The 16,754-nt window shown below is 40.4% G+C and overlaps 1 protein-coding gene across 10 annotated transcripts in view; it reads left to right on the plus strand.

Moving 5' to 3' along the window:
- astn1 (astrotactin 1) overlaps positions 1 to 16,754 on the plus strand; it is a 587,946-nt gene that overhangs the window by 568,507 nt on the left and 2,685 nt on the right. For 9 of the 10 annotated variants that reach the window (XM_085141198.1, XM_085141203.1, XM_085141204.1 and 6 more), the window contains one exon: positions 13,439 to 16,750. In XM_085141198.1, coding sequence (XP_084997324.1) covers positions 13,439 to 13,676 — 238 coding nt within the window. In that variant the 3' untranslated portion in view covers positions 13,677 to 16,750. The remainder of the gene's footprint in view (positions 1 to 13,438; positions 16,751 to 16,754) is intronic. The other variant, XM_085141199.1, reaches the window with a different exon arrangement.

Consider the following 16,754-nt stretch of genomic DNA (forward strand, 5'->3'; position numbering starts at 1 on the left):
TTTCATTAATGGACTAAGGTGCTTTATAGCTCTTAGAGGCTCTGTCAGACAAATGAAATGTGATCGAGGTACTAACTTTGTAGGTGCCAAAAATGAACTGTGTGCAGCACTGAATGAAATAGACACTGAAAAACTGACAACCTTTCTATCTGAAAAACAATGTGATTTTGTGTTTAACACACCCCATGCTAGCCACGCAGGTGGAGTATGGGAACGACAAATTCGGACTGTGAGAAACGTCCTCAACGCCACACTTGCTCTCGCAAAGAGACGACTCACCGATTCATCGCTCAGAACCTTTCTCTATGAAGCAGCTGCAATAGTAAACAGCCGCCCGTTGACGACAGACAATCTCAATGATCCAAACAGTTTGAAACCAATAACTCCAAATCATCTCCTAACTATGAAAACCACAACAGCTTTGCCTCCTCCAGGACAGTTTGTTAAAGAGGATCTGTACACTCGGAAGCAGTGGCGTCAGGTACAATACCTAACAGAGCAATTTTGGAGCAGATGGAAGAGAGAATATCTTCACAACATCAGGGTTCGGCAGAGATGGCATGCTGCTAAAAGGAATATGCAAGTAGGTGACATAGTGATGGACAAGGAAGAAATGCTGCCACGATCCCAATGGAGACTTGGTAGAGTTGTGGACACCATAACAGATGAAGACGGACTTGTGAGAAAGGTCAAAATAACCTTTGCAGACAGTAACCTTAGTAAAAAGGGTGAACGTTTGCATAAGATGTCTACAGTGGAACGCCCAGTTCATAAGTTGGTTCTACTGTTAGAAAGTTGTGAAAGGCAAGATGCATTAAGAAGTTAAAATGCAATGAAAATTAGTTGTTGCATATACAAAGGTATTATCATTGTTAACTTACCTGTTTAGAAATTATTTGTGTTTTATTTTGTTTGTAACAGCAAATAATTTGGTGGGAGTGTAACGGCGGATATGTAAAGCTATCTCATATTCACGTAATATAACGTCTGTGCTTTTATTTTGGTGACTTCCCGTGTGACCGGAAGTGAACGATGTAACGGAAACCAACTCGATGTACAAAAAAGACAGAAGAAAACAGTAAACTAATGCTAACGGAGAAAAGGGAGAGAAAAACATAGTTAAATTGTACAAAAGCGAATGGTTCTAGCTACAGTCGACAGGGGAACAAGGTTTGTAATGTATATGATTTAATTTGAGCAATCTGAAATGCATAATATGTATTATATAGTTTAATAGAAAACGGTTAGACCAGCGTAATGAGCGGTTAAAATGGTGTTACATAAATAACATGGTAATTGTTTTATTTGTTTGTCTAGCTCTTACGTTGGTTCGTTGTCTGATACAAGGCAAGGAATAATAAAGGTCATTCAACAACCATCAGTTCTGGCCTTCTCAGTTCGACTGGATGCTACAGAACACATGAAATTTACATTATACAAAGCTAATGATTAGCTAACGATTAGCTCGCTATGCTAGCACAGTTAGTCAACTCACCGGAAATGAACAAAAAACACAAAAACAGAGGTACATCGGCATCAACAAAAAGTGTCTGCGTTTCCCAACAAGCGGAAGAGTAAAATCCAATTTGTGTCTTCACTCATAACCTTTTTCTTGAACAAGGATTAAAGAAAAACTCGGTGAGTAGCTCCGACCAGCATACGTAGCCTTAGCGCTATTCTCCTTCTCTATAGTTCTCAACTCAAGTTCACAAGCACTAAACAATCTCATAGTGCCACCTACTGACATTCTTTGGTAAAAGCAGTTCATTTTCATGAGGCAAATTTTAGTGGGTTACACGGGTATTTTTGAAAACTGAGATTTTCTGTTTCCATTTTAAAAAATAATCCCGTCCACATGTAATGGCAGAAATGAAGGAAAACGCTGCTAGGAACATGCCAAAGCAACAGGTGGCGCTATATTCCTAACCGTGCAGAAATGTTGGCCAATCAGAAGTCTAGAAGCCTCGGTGGGAAAAAGTAAACAAAGCTGGGGCATAGAAGCAGAACTGAGTCCTATGTGTGGAGGGACAGTAACTGTGTGTGTATATGTAAGCATCTAAACACTGCAGAGAGAACAATTAACAGTAACAGTATTGTAGAAATTCATTTCACCGAAACAATAACGTGGCGCACAGTGTGACGTCAAAAAAGGCGCACACCTTTGACGCTGCGTTTTCTGCGTTTTGTCCGTTTTTGTCGTCCACACGTAAATGCAAAAACAGTTTTCAAAAATATCCACCCTGGCCGGAGTTTTTAAAAATCTCCGTTTTCAGTGACCAAAAACACAGTTTAAGTGTGGACGAAAGGTGCAAATGGTGTTTTCCTTCATTTCTGCCTTTACGTGTGGACGGGATTATTTTTTAAAACGGAAACGGAAAATCTGCATTTTCAAAAATACCCGTGTACGTGTGGACGTAGCCTTAGATTAGAATTGTGTAAACTCGAGATGCTCTATTTCCACATATGTTTGCAAATGTTTTCATAAATCGCTAATTCCCATTTTACAAGAAATCTTTATAGAAATGAGGGGTTGCAACACTTTTTCAAGTTTGCTGCTTGATAGTTAGATATAATTTAAAGCCTAAATCTATGAGAATTGACTTTAAAAAGTATGAATTAGCCCCAAAAAGTCAAAAACCTTATCTGACCTAAATTTGGTCTTCGCAGTCTTTTGCAAGTCCAGTTGACGTCACGCAGGGCTGCTACTATTAGATGACTCACTGGACCGTTCTGTCTCCTCGTACCTATGGCTCTATGATGCGTGCTGGATTTCCCTCTCAGTGTCAGATCAGTGATTCATGAACATGGCTTTTTTTATTTATTTATTTTATTTTATTGTGGAAGAAGTTGCAGGGAGGCATTTCTGGAAAGTGGGGCCACGTCTAAGGAAAGATGGTGTTGGTGTCAATAACCTCTTTTGTTTTGGTGTTTTGTGGGTTTTTTATGCACTGTGTGTGTGTGTGTGTGTGTGTGTGTGTGTACCAGCACCCAATGGCACACAGTTGCAGCATAGTTCAGGTCTTTTGTGCTGAATGTTTCCCTTTAAACGCATCAGGATGGATAACCGCCGTGTTGACAGTGGGACTGTGGGGCAAGACTCTTCATCGCAAAACTGCTGAAAAGTGCTGGGTTTAAGCCGGAGAGCGAGCTCTCATCACCAGTATTTATCCCACAGAAAAGAAAAGTCAGGTCAGTTTGAAAGTTTTAGGCTTGTGATGAAAAAGCACAATGCGTATGGTCATTACAGGACTTCCAGGGAGCAATTAAGCTCTGGCTAATTCTATTAAAAAAGGCGATTATATTTCCCTTCTTTCTTTGGGACAGATTTTAAGTCCCCTCCGCCTCCGATTTTAAGTTTTTAGTCCCCTCCGCCTCACCCTTTTCACAATAAAAGACTTACAAATATTAGGCCAGTGGCTAATTCGTGTATGTCTGTATGCCTGCTTGGATATGCACGGTCAAAACCACACAAATGTTTGGGGTTTGCATCGGGTTTTTTTGCAGCTCTCACGTTGTATTGTGGAAACCATTTTCCATCCCTATAGATGCACAAGAGTTTATGGTGACAGCCGTTGCTATTTGGAACCTGTGGAATGTTCCTCAGCTTTCCTGAAAAATGAAAGCACAACAAACCACATTTATGAATATTGAAATAAATATCCCCTCTTTCCCCAGACCACTGACATGTGTGTCAAAATATTGGGAATATAAAGAGGTTTCAGAAAAACTTTATGAATGGCAGTCTAACTGCGGACTACCAGCACAACACAGAGCTGCCTGTCTACTGAGAGGCAGTGCAACAAGGCTGGCATCATTAAAGCAACAATTTCTCTGCAGCTGCAGACAACATCGCTGAGGCTGTCGACATTAGGTTTTAAAGACTGTCCAGTAGTGGATACAAAGTACAAGTATAAGTGCAACATGTTGCTTCTCATGTATCTTTACATGTGAAGTGATTTGCAAAATCTGCCAAAAATAACACAGACACTGATGCTGTCTTGCCCGTTTAAAGGGAGCTGTGGTGTAAAGAGAGCACTGCTTTTCCAGAAATAACATGAACACACACACACTAGGAAATAGGGTGATGAGCTGTATGTTTACAGAACAGCAGTTAATGCGGTGTTGGCACAAGATGGGAGATGAAATGCAGCAGAATCCACAGGCCACCGCATCGGTATTATTGCAGCGTTCGAGTCCATTCAAAACAGCAGTGAGCTGCAGCTTAACAGCAAAATCAAACGGTGAAAAAAAGGACTTGTGGGTTATCGTTTGAATGGGAGTTTGACAAGTGGATATTAGCTTGCCGCAGAGCCTGGAGGAAAAAAGTTACAAATAAAAAAACATTTTTCTTGTTTGCTCGTAATGGCTGGTTTTATTCAAAGTTGAAATCCAGATCAGACTACAGATTCTATCCAAAACCAAATGTTCCAGGTACCCCAGGAACCGGGCACGTGGAGGTTTACCAGGCTAAAGCCCAAAGCAGAATCTTATGGCTTCAAAGGTCATGTGATCAAGGCCTTCGCCTTCTGCCATGATCACGTTTAACAACAACATCAATCTTGTCATTGAAGAGACTTTCATTATTCGACTATAATATTATAGACTAATATTTGTGAAAAATAAATAAAAATTCCAAAATAGGCAAATTAGTTATTATCAGGCAATCACTAATGTTCTCTCAGGTCTTGGTAATCAGGGAACAAAGAACGTGATCATTAAAAATGACACAACAACAACAACCTTTGTTTTGATAAGACTTTTCTAAGGCTTCGTTACAAACTATGAACACTTTTTACAACATAAAAAGTGTAATGATAAGCAGCTGTTGCTGTAAGTTAACGTAGTTTCATGCCATACCACAAGGTGGCACTATCTGTAAAGAACATGGGCATGAGCGCTAAAAGGTGACGGGTGGTTGTTGTTTTTCCGGCTAACCAAGCATGGTTTATAAAGTACGTCGCAGATCACAAAAGGACTTTTTCTTCATAAATAAGGAGACAAATAAAACATAAAGCATTAAAAACTTCAACATAAAGCATTAAAAACTGAGCATTACCTGTACAAATGAAAGCACCATTAGGCTACATGCACTTATTGGCGCACGGGTCAGTAGGTAGCAGTGCGTGGCACACCTCAGCCACATCTAGATGTTTTCACGAAGGGTAAAGAAAAGCATTGTTCATCTCGTTAGTAGAAAGTAGGAAATTTGATATCTGACCCAGATGGCAGTTAACGTTTGCTTACATGGGACCTTTGATTTACTGCAAATAGATATTTTTATCTCTAAAGTGAGACCAGGTAACTTCTCGAAGAAGAAAGGGCACATTCTTCCTCTCACTAATGAAACACTGAAACCACGAACACATCATTAATCTTTTCAGGCCTTAATTGGTCTGGTGGAACCAGCTCATGCTAGCTAATGTTAGCGAACTTTAGAACTGTACAACAATGCTAACATAACAAAGTGTGCTTTTTTTGCTTGATGATTCCTGTCTGCTTCTTCTACTATAATGCAATGTTTTCATGTTTCTTTTGGTCCTACACGCCACCTCTGCCGATTTCTTAGATACCACAAAAATTGAATAATTTAATCCAAGACCATCAACACAAAGAACCTGAATCAAAAACTAGCCATGCGTGAGTAGATTTTGCCCTTGGCCAGTAATGTTGGAAGGCTAAACACCAGACTGGAGGGCAAATGTTTGTGACAAAATAGTCTTATGCTAAGAGTCTATACTATTTCTGTCATTCACCTCACCACACACAAAAACACAGCATATTACATTTATCCCGCTAGGGGTGAGCTAGTCTGAAAAACCTGCCTCAGAGTCTGACATTTGTCTAACTGTCTCTAACCAGCCATCTATCTTTAACTCTAACCAAACATTGAGGAATGACCAGTTGGGCAGAGTAGGCTCAGCTCTCAATAGACAAAACCCTCAACTTTTCTTTTGTTTGATCTTTACATACATTGTATAGTACAAGTACATTTTCATATCAAGCCTTCTCAAAGTTGAATTAATTAACCTCATATCAAAATATTGAAATATTTTTAGTAAAAATTTCCTTCTTGTTTTCAGGATAATGCCTTTACTCTCAGTGAACTGGAAGAAATGCATGTATGATTAAAAAATAAATAAATTCAGGGCAGTAAAAAGTTTGGTTTGTCCATCATTTGTCCAAATAGTTCACTTTTAACACTAAATGTTTTGTTTCCTCTGCTTATGCCTCTGCCTCCAAAATCTTAGGTTCCAAGTTTATTTCTGAAAGCAATGCACTAATTAAATTTTCTGATGCCAATACCTTGTTTTCATGCACCTGCAGATACTGAGTACCGATCATTTACAGTCATGCTTCCATTTCCTTTCTTTTCTCTTCTTAGTCTAAGTTCATCTTACCTTTACAGCTCCTCACGCACACACACACATCAGTGTGGAATATAAGCGAAATAAACACTTGTGCAACAAAAGGACCCAAAGCACACAGCGTTGCAAGTCCAGTGATGCACCAATGACTTAGGGGCCATCAGGCCTAGCCTCCTATTCCCTCCACCCTGCAAGCAGAAGAAGACTATAGACCACTTTGAACTTAAAAGGCTGGAGACCCAGATACCACTAGGGACCGGTCGACTTCCCACTGCCAGTTGCGGCTGCCTCCCAGACTCTTTTGGCCAATAGGTGATCCTCTGACTGCATCACAGCGATGTCCAGGCCGGCCGGCCGGCAGCAGCAGGCCCACTCTGTGATGTCTGCTGGAAGTCCCTCCACAAACTGCTCGAGAACAATCATATCCAGCAGTCGAGGCTCTCGCTTTGCTGTCACCTAGCCGCCACATTGTGCTGGCGTCTGGCGTAGGCGAAGGGCCAATCCCCCGGCACAATCTTATCTCCCCAGAAATTATGGCACGGGTCTTCACGGGGTGAGCCCCAGCCGGTCCACCGGGAGTTGCCACAGAGACGACTCCTCAGCAGGCCACTGCTACACCACGCCCTAGGGGTCATCTCCTTCTTCCATCGAGTGGAGCGTCCTGCAGCTGATCGAGTTGTTGTTGCTGCACCGCCTGCTCCCAATACAGGGTGGCCAACTGTGCCACCATTTTCACCAGTTCCACTATTGTCTGTGTTGGTCATGGGCCCACTCTCCCACTGCTGTGTTTCGGCACCACTGGAACAAAAGGACCCAAAGCACACAGCATTGCAGGTCCAGTGATCTTTATTTGCAGTGTTTTCGTGCTTTTCTAGGAGCAGCTTTCCAGCTGCCTTCGTCACTCCACACCACACACCACTCCTGTCAGATCCTGGCAACCTACTGAAACAGGGAAGCAATGATCAGGTGATGAAGAACAGCTGTGTGGATCAGCCTCCCCTGACACCACACCCTGAATCCACTGCTCCACCCATCCCCTGCAGCTGAGCCACAAACCACACCCTGTCACAGCTTGCAAATCAATATTAGACTGGACATAACAGCAGTGACAGAAGCAAGGAAGAGAGAAAGCATCAGCAGCAGTTTTTCTGCTACGTCAACTCGCTTGACGGCAGTTTGCAGTCAATTTAAAAACTATTTCAGAAATAAAAGCTGTTGGTTTAAACTGGTGCTGATGAACTGAGCTGAATGGATGAGGGTGAGGATTGGAGCATCGGGCCTAATGTCTTAATTTTTTAACTTAGCAACAAAGGTTTCCTGAGATTGAGGTGAAGTCTTATAGGCACATATCCAGCTTAACTTTGTTTTCTTGCCCTCCATACTCGAGCAGCTTTATATGATCCACAATTCAAAATGATCCTTATTTATTTCACCTTACGTCTGACTGGTCGTCTCTTTGTACACTCTCTAAGTGTGCTTGTTCATCACATTGACTGCAGCTCTCATGTGTCAGCAGTTCAATTTTCAATTCAGCTTTATTTATATAGCACCAAATCCAGCCCGTTCTCACTCCCGAGGCGTAACACGCCAACGTTTTGTCACGTCCCGCGGCGTTCCTGAGGAACGCAAAAGGAGACCTTCGGCGTTCTTATGGTACGCGGCGGGTTATGGCCGAAATCCAGTGCAATGACGCTCCCGCGGTAATAGACGTTCCAGCCCTGTATTCCAGCCCTAAACCTAACCTTATCCCTAGCCCTAACCATAACCTTTTTCCTGATCTTAACCAGGACTTTAATGATGTTAAATAGCGTGTTTCTAAGCGATTTGAAGAAAAAGAGCGAACATGTGTAGATTGAGTCCACACGGTTCTCATATTTCCTCATTTTTCCGAGGTCGTCATTTAGGAACGTGGTGGGTAGCCGAAAACGTAATATGTTGACCATTTGTCACCTAGCGTAAAATGTTACGCTTTGGGAGTGAGAACGTGTTGCCAAATCACAACAGTGATCACCTCAACGTACTTTGTTGTAAGGCAAAGACCCTGCAATGATAGTATAGTTCACTAGTGTAATGTGTGGCTCTGGTGATGCTGTGGCTCCGATACGTCCAGCAGACTTGTGATTTGGTATAATGGGACCATCTGCCATGGAAGTGCTTCCTTGGCTAAAGAATGAGCAGAAACTGTGTGTGGAATGAACAAAATCTTCTCCCGCTGCCATTTTCTGACCTTAGACGAGGTTTCACTTCAGCAGCCAAACGAGCCGATCAGGCTTAATGGTTATTTATTGCACTGTGTCCCAACGAGATGTATTTATGTGAACTCTGTGCATCATGTTACTTGTGAAGATGATTATTCAGCTGGCCTGGTTTGGTCAAAGGACAAGATCGAGCATTTCATAGTCTCTCCTCGGTCTCTTGGCGGTATTAGAGCAGTCCATCAACTGCATTTCTTCAACAGCTTTAGTTACCCCTTATTTCTTCATCCATTCATTTTTCCACAGTTTTACCATCATCAGTTCAGACCTTCAGAAGCCACTGTGTGCTTTGGGTCAGATCTGGAATGTGTCGGTAACAGTGCACCTTACCCTGTGCGCTGCTTCAGACAGGAAGCCGGAGTGGATGACTTTGGTTTTAGGTTCTGTGATGTCACTCTACAATAAGAGCAAAGCCACGCTGTGATTTATGGACTGCAGACAGTCAAATGCATCTCATGGCGATTGAACATCAACACTAAGGTTCCACTTCCCTTCAGCTACTTGGCAGCAAGCTGTTCCCACAATTCTGGTTCTTGACTTTGAAAACGACCAAAGCCTGGGCCGCCTCGAGCTCTGGTTGAATGCTGCTGCAGTAATCTGTTGAAAACAATTTCAGGCAGCATCAATCAGCCCCAATATTAAAATCAGTAACAGGTGAAGAAAATAACTATAATTTCATTACAAGCACTGCTCTGCTGGGAAACCTCGGCTCTTGGCATACATGCGGATGTTGCTTTGACACAAACCACCTCCCTAAAAATTGTTGCAAAACCAAGAACATACTTCTCCCCATAGTAACGACTCTGTCACGGTTCTGGGTCAGTTTGACCCAGTATTTTGAGTTGTTATGTTTTGGTGTGTTTTTGCATTTTGGATTCTTTTCTTATGATGATGATAATGATGATTATGACTCTATGTTTCAGTTATTCTTGTTTAGGGATTAGTTCGTAGGTTTTGTTCTCATGTTTCTTGCAGGTTTAGTTCAGTGTCTAGTCTGTCTCTGTGTCGTGTCTGCGTCTTTGTTTAGTGGTGTCTTGTTTCCTGTTTTACTCTGAAGGTTCATGTTCCTGTCTTATGTCAGTGTCTCTAGCTTTGCTGTCTCGTTAGGTCTTATTCCTCCCAGTTGTGTTCCCCTTCTGTCTCTAATTCCTTGATGACTTCCTCAGTGTATTTAAGCCCAGTGTGTCTTTGTGTCTTTGTGTCAGTGTCGCGTCGTCTGTTAACATTCCTGTCATTCTAGCTACACGTCATAGTTTTTCAGTCTCTGTTCTGGTCATGCTCATAGTAATCTGCTCCTGTCATCAGAGATGGGCAGTAATCAGATTACAGTAACGCATTACAAGTAATGCGTTACTGTAATCTGATTACTTTTTTCAAGTAACGAGTAAAGTAAGGGATTACTGTTGCAAAAACGGTAATTAGATTACCGTTACTTTCCCGTAGGAACGCTGCGTTACTGCGTTGCTAAAACCGTGATTTTTTTGCGAGAATGTCTCATGACAGTGACGTAAGCGAGTGCGACGTTCGTGACAGCAGCTGTGTGCAGATCAACAATGGATCATATATCGAGTGCAGAGAGAGTATGAGCGTGCAGAGTTTAAAGCGTGGAAGTACTGACCTTACTTTGAGTTTGATTCCATAAAAAGTGACAAAAACATTAGTGTCCGTTGTGCGTGGGAAGAAAACTTCTTTTTACAGCGAAAAAACCCCTAAACTTCCGAGCAAGCACCGAGTAGCTACGACGTAATGGGAAACTCACAGAGAAACTCGCGGATTCTTCCACTGACCGCTGCACACCTGCACCAGGGTAACCCTCCGCCTACCCCACTCCTGCTTTACAGGTGAAAATAGAGCAACAGGACCGCTAGTCTTTGACTTTATTTATTTTCTGCTGTGTTTTACTTGCATCTATTTGAAAGACTGAGTGTAAACACAAAAATATTTTATTTTATGTGCTGGAATGTGCAGAAAATAGGTTTAAATGTTAAAGTAATTTCTTCCAGTCAGAGAATGTTGCATATAATTAAATTTTTACTTGATGCATAAAGTTAAAAGATTAAAACTAATAAAACAAGTTTAAAAAAAAGAGACTTTTCCATTTGATTACATTTTGTATGATGATTATGTAGAAAAAGTAGAATTGGGCTGAAAGATCTATCACTTTATCACCTATTCAGGTTGTAAATTGTGTTTTAAAAAGTAACTAAGTAACTAAGTAATTAATTACTTTTGAAAATAAGTAATCAGTAAAGTAATGGGATTACTTTTGGGGTAAGTAATCAGTAATTAGTTACTGATTACTTTTTTCAAGTAACTTGACCAACACTGCCTGTCATGTTCTCATAGCCTTTCATGTACCATCCAGAAGACTGTCCTTTGCTTTTTCTTGTCGTGTGCATAGCTCTTAGTTACAGTCTAAATCAGAGTCTTAGTTTTTCTTAGTCTTTAGTTGTTTCCCAGTTTAGGCCCTTTGTTTAGGTCATTGCCACAGTTTATGTTTGGTTCTTTTTGCTTTACTGTTTACCGGCCCTAATAAAGGCTCACTTTAAGTTCAGTAAACATTTTTGCCTCCTTCGTCTGTGTCCGCACCTGGGTCCTCCAAACACCCTCCTCTCTCCCCAAAGGGAGAACGATGACCTGTGCAAAACCATCCATGCTAGTCTCAAACACCATGACAAGACCCCAGTGTGTTGGTTCAGTCTTGAAACTCTGAGCATCTGCAGGATCTGCTGAACAAGCCTGGTCCGTTGAGACCTTTCCCCCAAGCTGCAGAATCCAGTGCACCATAGGACAGCTTAACCCTGGACAATATTAGGCAGGTGTCTAACAGTCTTGTGCCCGACCTCTGTAATTATAGGTTGGTTTTCCTCACCTGTGCCCTTCGTAGACTTAGAGATGTCTTCAAACATCACTGAGTGAGAGTAGTGTATGCGTATTTATTTTTAATGTGACTGACCGACTGCATTCCTACACAGTTCATTACCAGTTGACAAATACAAATATCTCAAATAAAGTCCAAACTTTCATTTAGTTGAAAATACAGCTGCTCGTATTATTTCCAGAACCAGATCCACTGAACATATAACACCTGTTCTTAAACAGCTTCCAGTTCACCTCCGTGTCAATTTCAAGATCCTGCTTCTCACTTTCAAAGCTCCTCCATATTTATCTGATCTTCTCCACACACACTCACCCCATCGTACACTCCGCTCTTCTTCAGCTTCCCTCGTGTCAGTTCCAGCGGCTCGTCTGACTACCACGGGACTCAGAGCCTTTAGTAGCTCCGCCCCGAGACTTTGGATGCACATCCACCAGATCTCTGGACCACAAACTCTCTCAACACTTTTAAATCACGTCTCAAACCCATCTATTCAGATACATACACCTGATCTGTCTGTATTAGTCCATTTTTCCCCCTCTCAGCTTTTATACTTTTATGCTTGTGTGGTTTTGTTTTGTTTTGTTTGTTTGTTTGTTTTTTACTTTATGCCTAAATTTTATTTTGCCATGTTTATTATATTTTATTGCTGCTATTGTTCTTGTTTTATCGTAAGGTGACCTTGAGGGTCTTAAAGGCGCCTATAAATAAAATATATTATTATTATTGTAAAATAAATATTCATATACAGTGTATTTTATCTGATTTTCTTTCCAGCCCTACCATTTTGGAGTAAAGCTTTTAGCATTTTAAAGGCTAGCATGCTACCACCACTTAGTGCTACAAGCCCTCATAAAACTTCCTAAATCAGCTAACGTTTCTGTGTCCCGTTTTCTGATCTGACCATCAGTTTAGGAATCATCATTCATCTGTTTGTCATTCTAAATATGCCAGTAAGAAGCTCCGTAAGTTCAACAATACTTGGTTCATTTATAATTTTGCTGATTTTTGTTTTTTTAGGTGGAAAATGAAAAAAACGACATTAAAAAACGACTAACTGTCTTGTCGATTGCAGTCTTGTGGCTCCATGTTTTTAGTGATGCATCCGTCACGTGCATTGACAGTGCTTTTAAATTTGATAAACAAATCAGCTCCGTAGTCAAGGGATCTTTTTATCATCTACGGATTTTAGCTAAAGTCAAGTCCTACCTGTGCAGGAACGATCTAGAAAGGGTGGTCCATGCTTTTATTACATCACAGCTGGACTACTGTAACTCCCTTTATGCTGGTTTAGATCGTTCCTGTCTGCATCGCCTCCAACTGGTGCAGAACGCTGCTGCTCGCATGCTGACCGGCTCCAAAAAGAGAGACCACATCACTCCGGTCCTCTGCTCTCTCCACTGGCTCCCAGTTGCTTTTAGGATTGATTTTAAAATTTTACTGCTGGTTTTTAAGGCTCTTAACGGTACTGCACCTCCTTACCTGGCAAAGCTTCTTAGCATTTACCGCCCCAGGAGATCTTTGAGGTCAGCAGACCTGATGCTTTTAGATGTTCCCAGGTACAGATTAAAGACTAGGGGAGAGAGGGCTTTTGCTGTGGCTGCACCCAGACTGTGGAACAGTTTACCTCCTCACATCAGATTTAAAACTGCTCTTAAAACTCACCTCTTCTCATTGGCTTTTAGCAAGGTTTAACTTACTGTTTTAACTTATTGTTTTATCAGTGAGGTGTTTTATGTACTTGTGTTTTATTGTATTTTATATTTGTATTTTATTGTACAGCACTTTGGTCAGCCTTGGTTGTTTTTAAATGTGCTTTATAAATAAACTTGACTTGACTTGACATGCAGGCTACGGACATATGTCAAGTATATATTTTTTGTGTCCATGTCTTAAAATCATCCACAACCTTTAATCCTTTATCGTCTTTGTCACAACAGGAAGGCTGGCCTCATCCTCTCGCAGCTTGATGAGCTCTCCCCCTGGTGTAAGGGTCTCCTTCAGGAGCCAAAGATCGGCCTTCGCAGGATGTCCCTCAAGTTCCTGTCCTGCCGTTACACAGACACCAAGGTCTTTGGGCTTAACTGGTCAGACATGGGCCAGGATGTACAAAAGGCTTGTGATGAGCAGACGCTCACTGTCATGTATAACGACTACGGCGAGCCCAGGGAGCTCTGAAGGTTTCAGATTTGATTTAGACGACAACAGTTTACTATTGCAAATTGCAGTATTTGTATTTGTTGTCTCAAATGCTCCACGTTATTTGAAAAAGCCATTAACTTTTTTAACTTAAATGGCTCCTGAACTAAACATATTTCATGTATTACGGTATCCAGTGGTCTCTAAAGTCAGCTCTAAAGATCAGCTAAGAAAAAGGTCCTAAATGAATCCACATCTCTTTGCTGTCCTTTGTTAGACCTGAAAGACTTTAAGTTAGTGAACATAATGCAGTCGTTGATGCTTTCACCACAAGCTTCTTTCTTCTTGAAGTTGATCAGTTCTCACTGGTCATTCTTCACTGCTTATAAGACTGTATTGTAATAAGCAGAGGTGTGGACTCGAGTCACATGACTTGGACTCGAGTCATTAATTTTATGACTTTAGACTTGACTTGAAAAAATGACTGTGACTTGGACTTTTACACCAGTGACCTGGGACTTCATTCATTCCTTCATTCATTCATTTATTTATTCATTTCAGGCACAACAAAATACATATATTGAACATAAAGTGCACAAAACAAAAAACAAAAATTACCAGTGACCTCGGACTTGAATTGGACTTGAACCGGTTTACTTGAAAAGACTTGATATTTCACCCCAAATCTAAAATTTAACACACATATTATATAGAAAGTGTGCACCATTAATTCAATTCATTCATTTATTGCAACCACACTCCGTGCGTATGTGTGCGTGAGCTGGAGCACAGCCAATCAAATTAACCAGATTTTTTTTAAGAAGAAAAAAAAAAACGCTCAAAAATGCTGCAAGGAGTTATTTTTTTCAGGTACATAAACTATGAAGTTGTCAACAAAAAAACGAAATGCAACATGCAAAACATGCAAGAAGAGAATCACAGACGGAGATGGAACAACTTCCAACTTTGTCCAACAGTTGAAGTTGCATAAACAACGGTAGGTGGTGCTCCTCTTTTGCTACGATGAGATAGCTGACTTCATCTAACTTTGTGATGTCAACTAACTTTAATGTGTGTGATATTTTTGTCATGCTATTTTAAAGCCGGTCCTACAAGCGCATCCAAGAATAACATGCAGCTTATCTCAGAACTGTTGGTGAAAATTATTCTTGGAGCAAAGTTTAATTGAGCTGCATTTTATAGAGGTGCAATTTCACAATTTCACTATTTCGTCATGTGTTGAGAAAAGCAGAGATTTAAAAATCACATGGTCTAATATTTACATTTAGCATAACTGCAACATGCTTTTTTTCCCGTTTTTTTTTAAAGACTCGAAAGGACTTGAAAGTTTCAGACTTGTGACTTTACTTGGACCAGTGACTTGTGACTTGAGGATAAAGACTTGTGACTTACTTGAGACTTACTTGAGACTTACTTGTGACTTACTTGAGACTTACTTGAGACTTACTTGAGACTTACTTGAGACTTACTTGTGACTTGCAAAACAGTGACTTGGTCCCACCTCTGGTAATAAGTATTTTCTTTACTATACATTGTGATCTTATGGCCTGAAGCATCATCTTAGGTGAAGCGAATAATTTAGCATCAACACAAGCTTTATATCCAAATCAAGGCCGGTGTGTTTAACTTAGTGGGCATCAAAATCCACACAACTCCAGCTCTCTAACCCCACAGTTCTCCAGATTGAATCATTTGAGTGTAGGATGTCAGGCGAAAATCTAACAAAGATGGTGTAAATGATACTTACTTGTGTTTTGTTTGATCATGGCTCATAGATATGGAGTTATGAAAGACGATTTGTTTTTTCATCATTTCAAATCTGTGAAACAGAAGGAAAGTGATTTTTTTCTCTTTGAAGCATTAATCTGATCCACAGAGTCACCTAGAAAGAAAAAAAGTGGTTTCATTCTGATTGGACGTTTTCAGATTTAAACAGCTACTTTGTGCCTGCTTAAATCCAAAAGTTCCCAAATCTTTAGATGTTTTGGGAAAACACAGGAAAGTTGTCCGCCAACCATCGGTGGCTACAGGAAGCCTAGATACATGTACTTGATTCTTGGAGCTGATTTGTGATCTTCATATGAAGTTTACATATAAAGTTGGCTTAAAAGAGTCTGTAAGTTCACTGTCGCCTCACCTTCACTGGCACATTCCAGCAACGGTTATAAATGAATATTTTTCTGCTTCAGTTTTTAGTGGTTTTCATCCAAATGTATTATGAATGAATGCAGCACCTGCAGCAGGTGAACAGTTGTGCATCAAGTATCTGATGATGTGAATAGTTCTGGTATTGGCTGCTTTGCTGCGTGTAGTTCCTTATTCATCTGGGGCATTCTGCTTTTAGCTGCTACTCCTCCATGTATGTACTTTGGATGAAGTCAGCTTCACAGTCTGTAGTTACAGACCTTTTGTCTGTTTCTCATCTTTCCAACATGCCGAAGAGTTCAAGACATGCAATATACTTCAGGATGTGTCATACATGATACTGGGGAAAGGCAGTACCTTATAAAGTTCTGTTTCTATAAAAAGGAAAGGTTGCATGTAGGCAAATAGAGATTTACTAGAAAAGCAAAACTTAGAAAGGTTAATTATGTAGATAATAGTCTGAATTATTTTAGTAGTATAGACATTCAACAGAAAGCCCTGTACATAACATTCAAAGTTTTAGTGATATAACCTGCTCAATGTAGTGTTATTTGCATTAGCTGTAGTACAGAAGGTGTAACAGGCATCAAACACACGATTTAAAATCTGTACAAATCCAATAAAAACTGTCAAAACTATCCTTCTTCATTATTTTCAAGTTTTAATGTGATTTAATCCAGTAAATACAAAATGATCATTCTGTACTTAAGCTGTAGTTTAACAGCCATTTAATCATCTTAATTTTACGTGCACTAATCTGGTGTGTTTCTTGCCAGCTTATTCTTATTTTATTTGAATTCATGTTATTATAATATGGTATTTTGGTTTGCATTGTATTAACTGTTGCTAGTAAGTTATAAATTAATAGTTTATTAAACTTTAGCAAATAGTTCTTTTACTGTTAATGGGCAAAACGAATACTTAAATACTTATTCTGTGCTGATTTTGTGC

The sequence above is a fragment of the Neolamprologus multifasciatus genome, chromosome 18 (assembly GCF_963576455.1).
Source record: "Neolamprologus multifasciatus chromosome 18, fNeoMul1.2, whole genome shotgun sequence".
Classification (NCBI taxonomy): Eukaryota; Metazoa; Chordata; class Actinopteri; order Cichliformes; family Cichlidae; genus Neolamprologus; species Neolamprologus multifasciatus.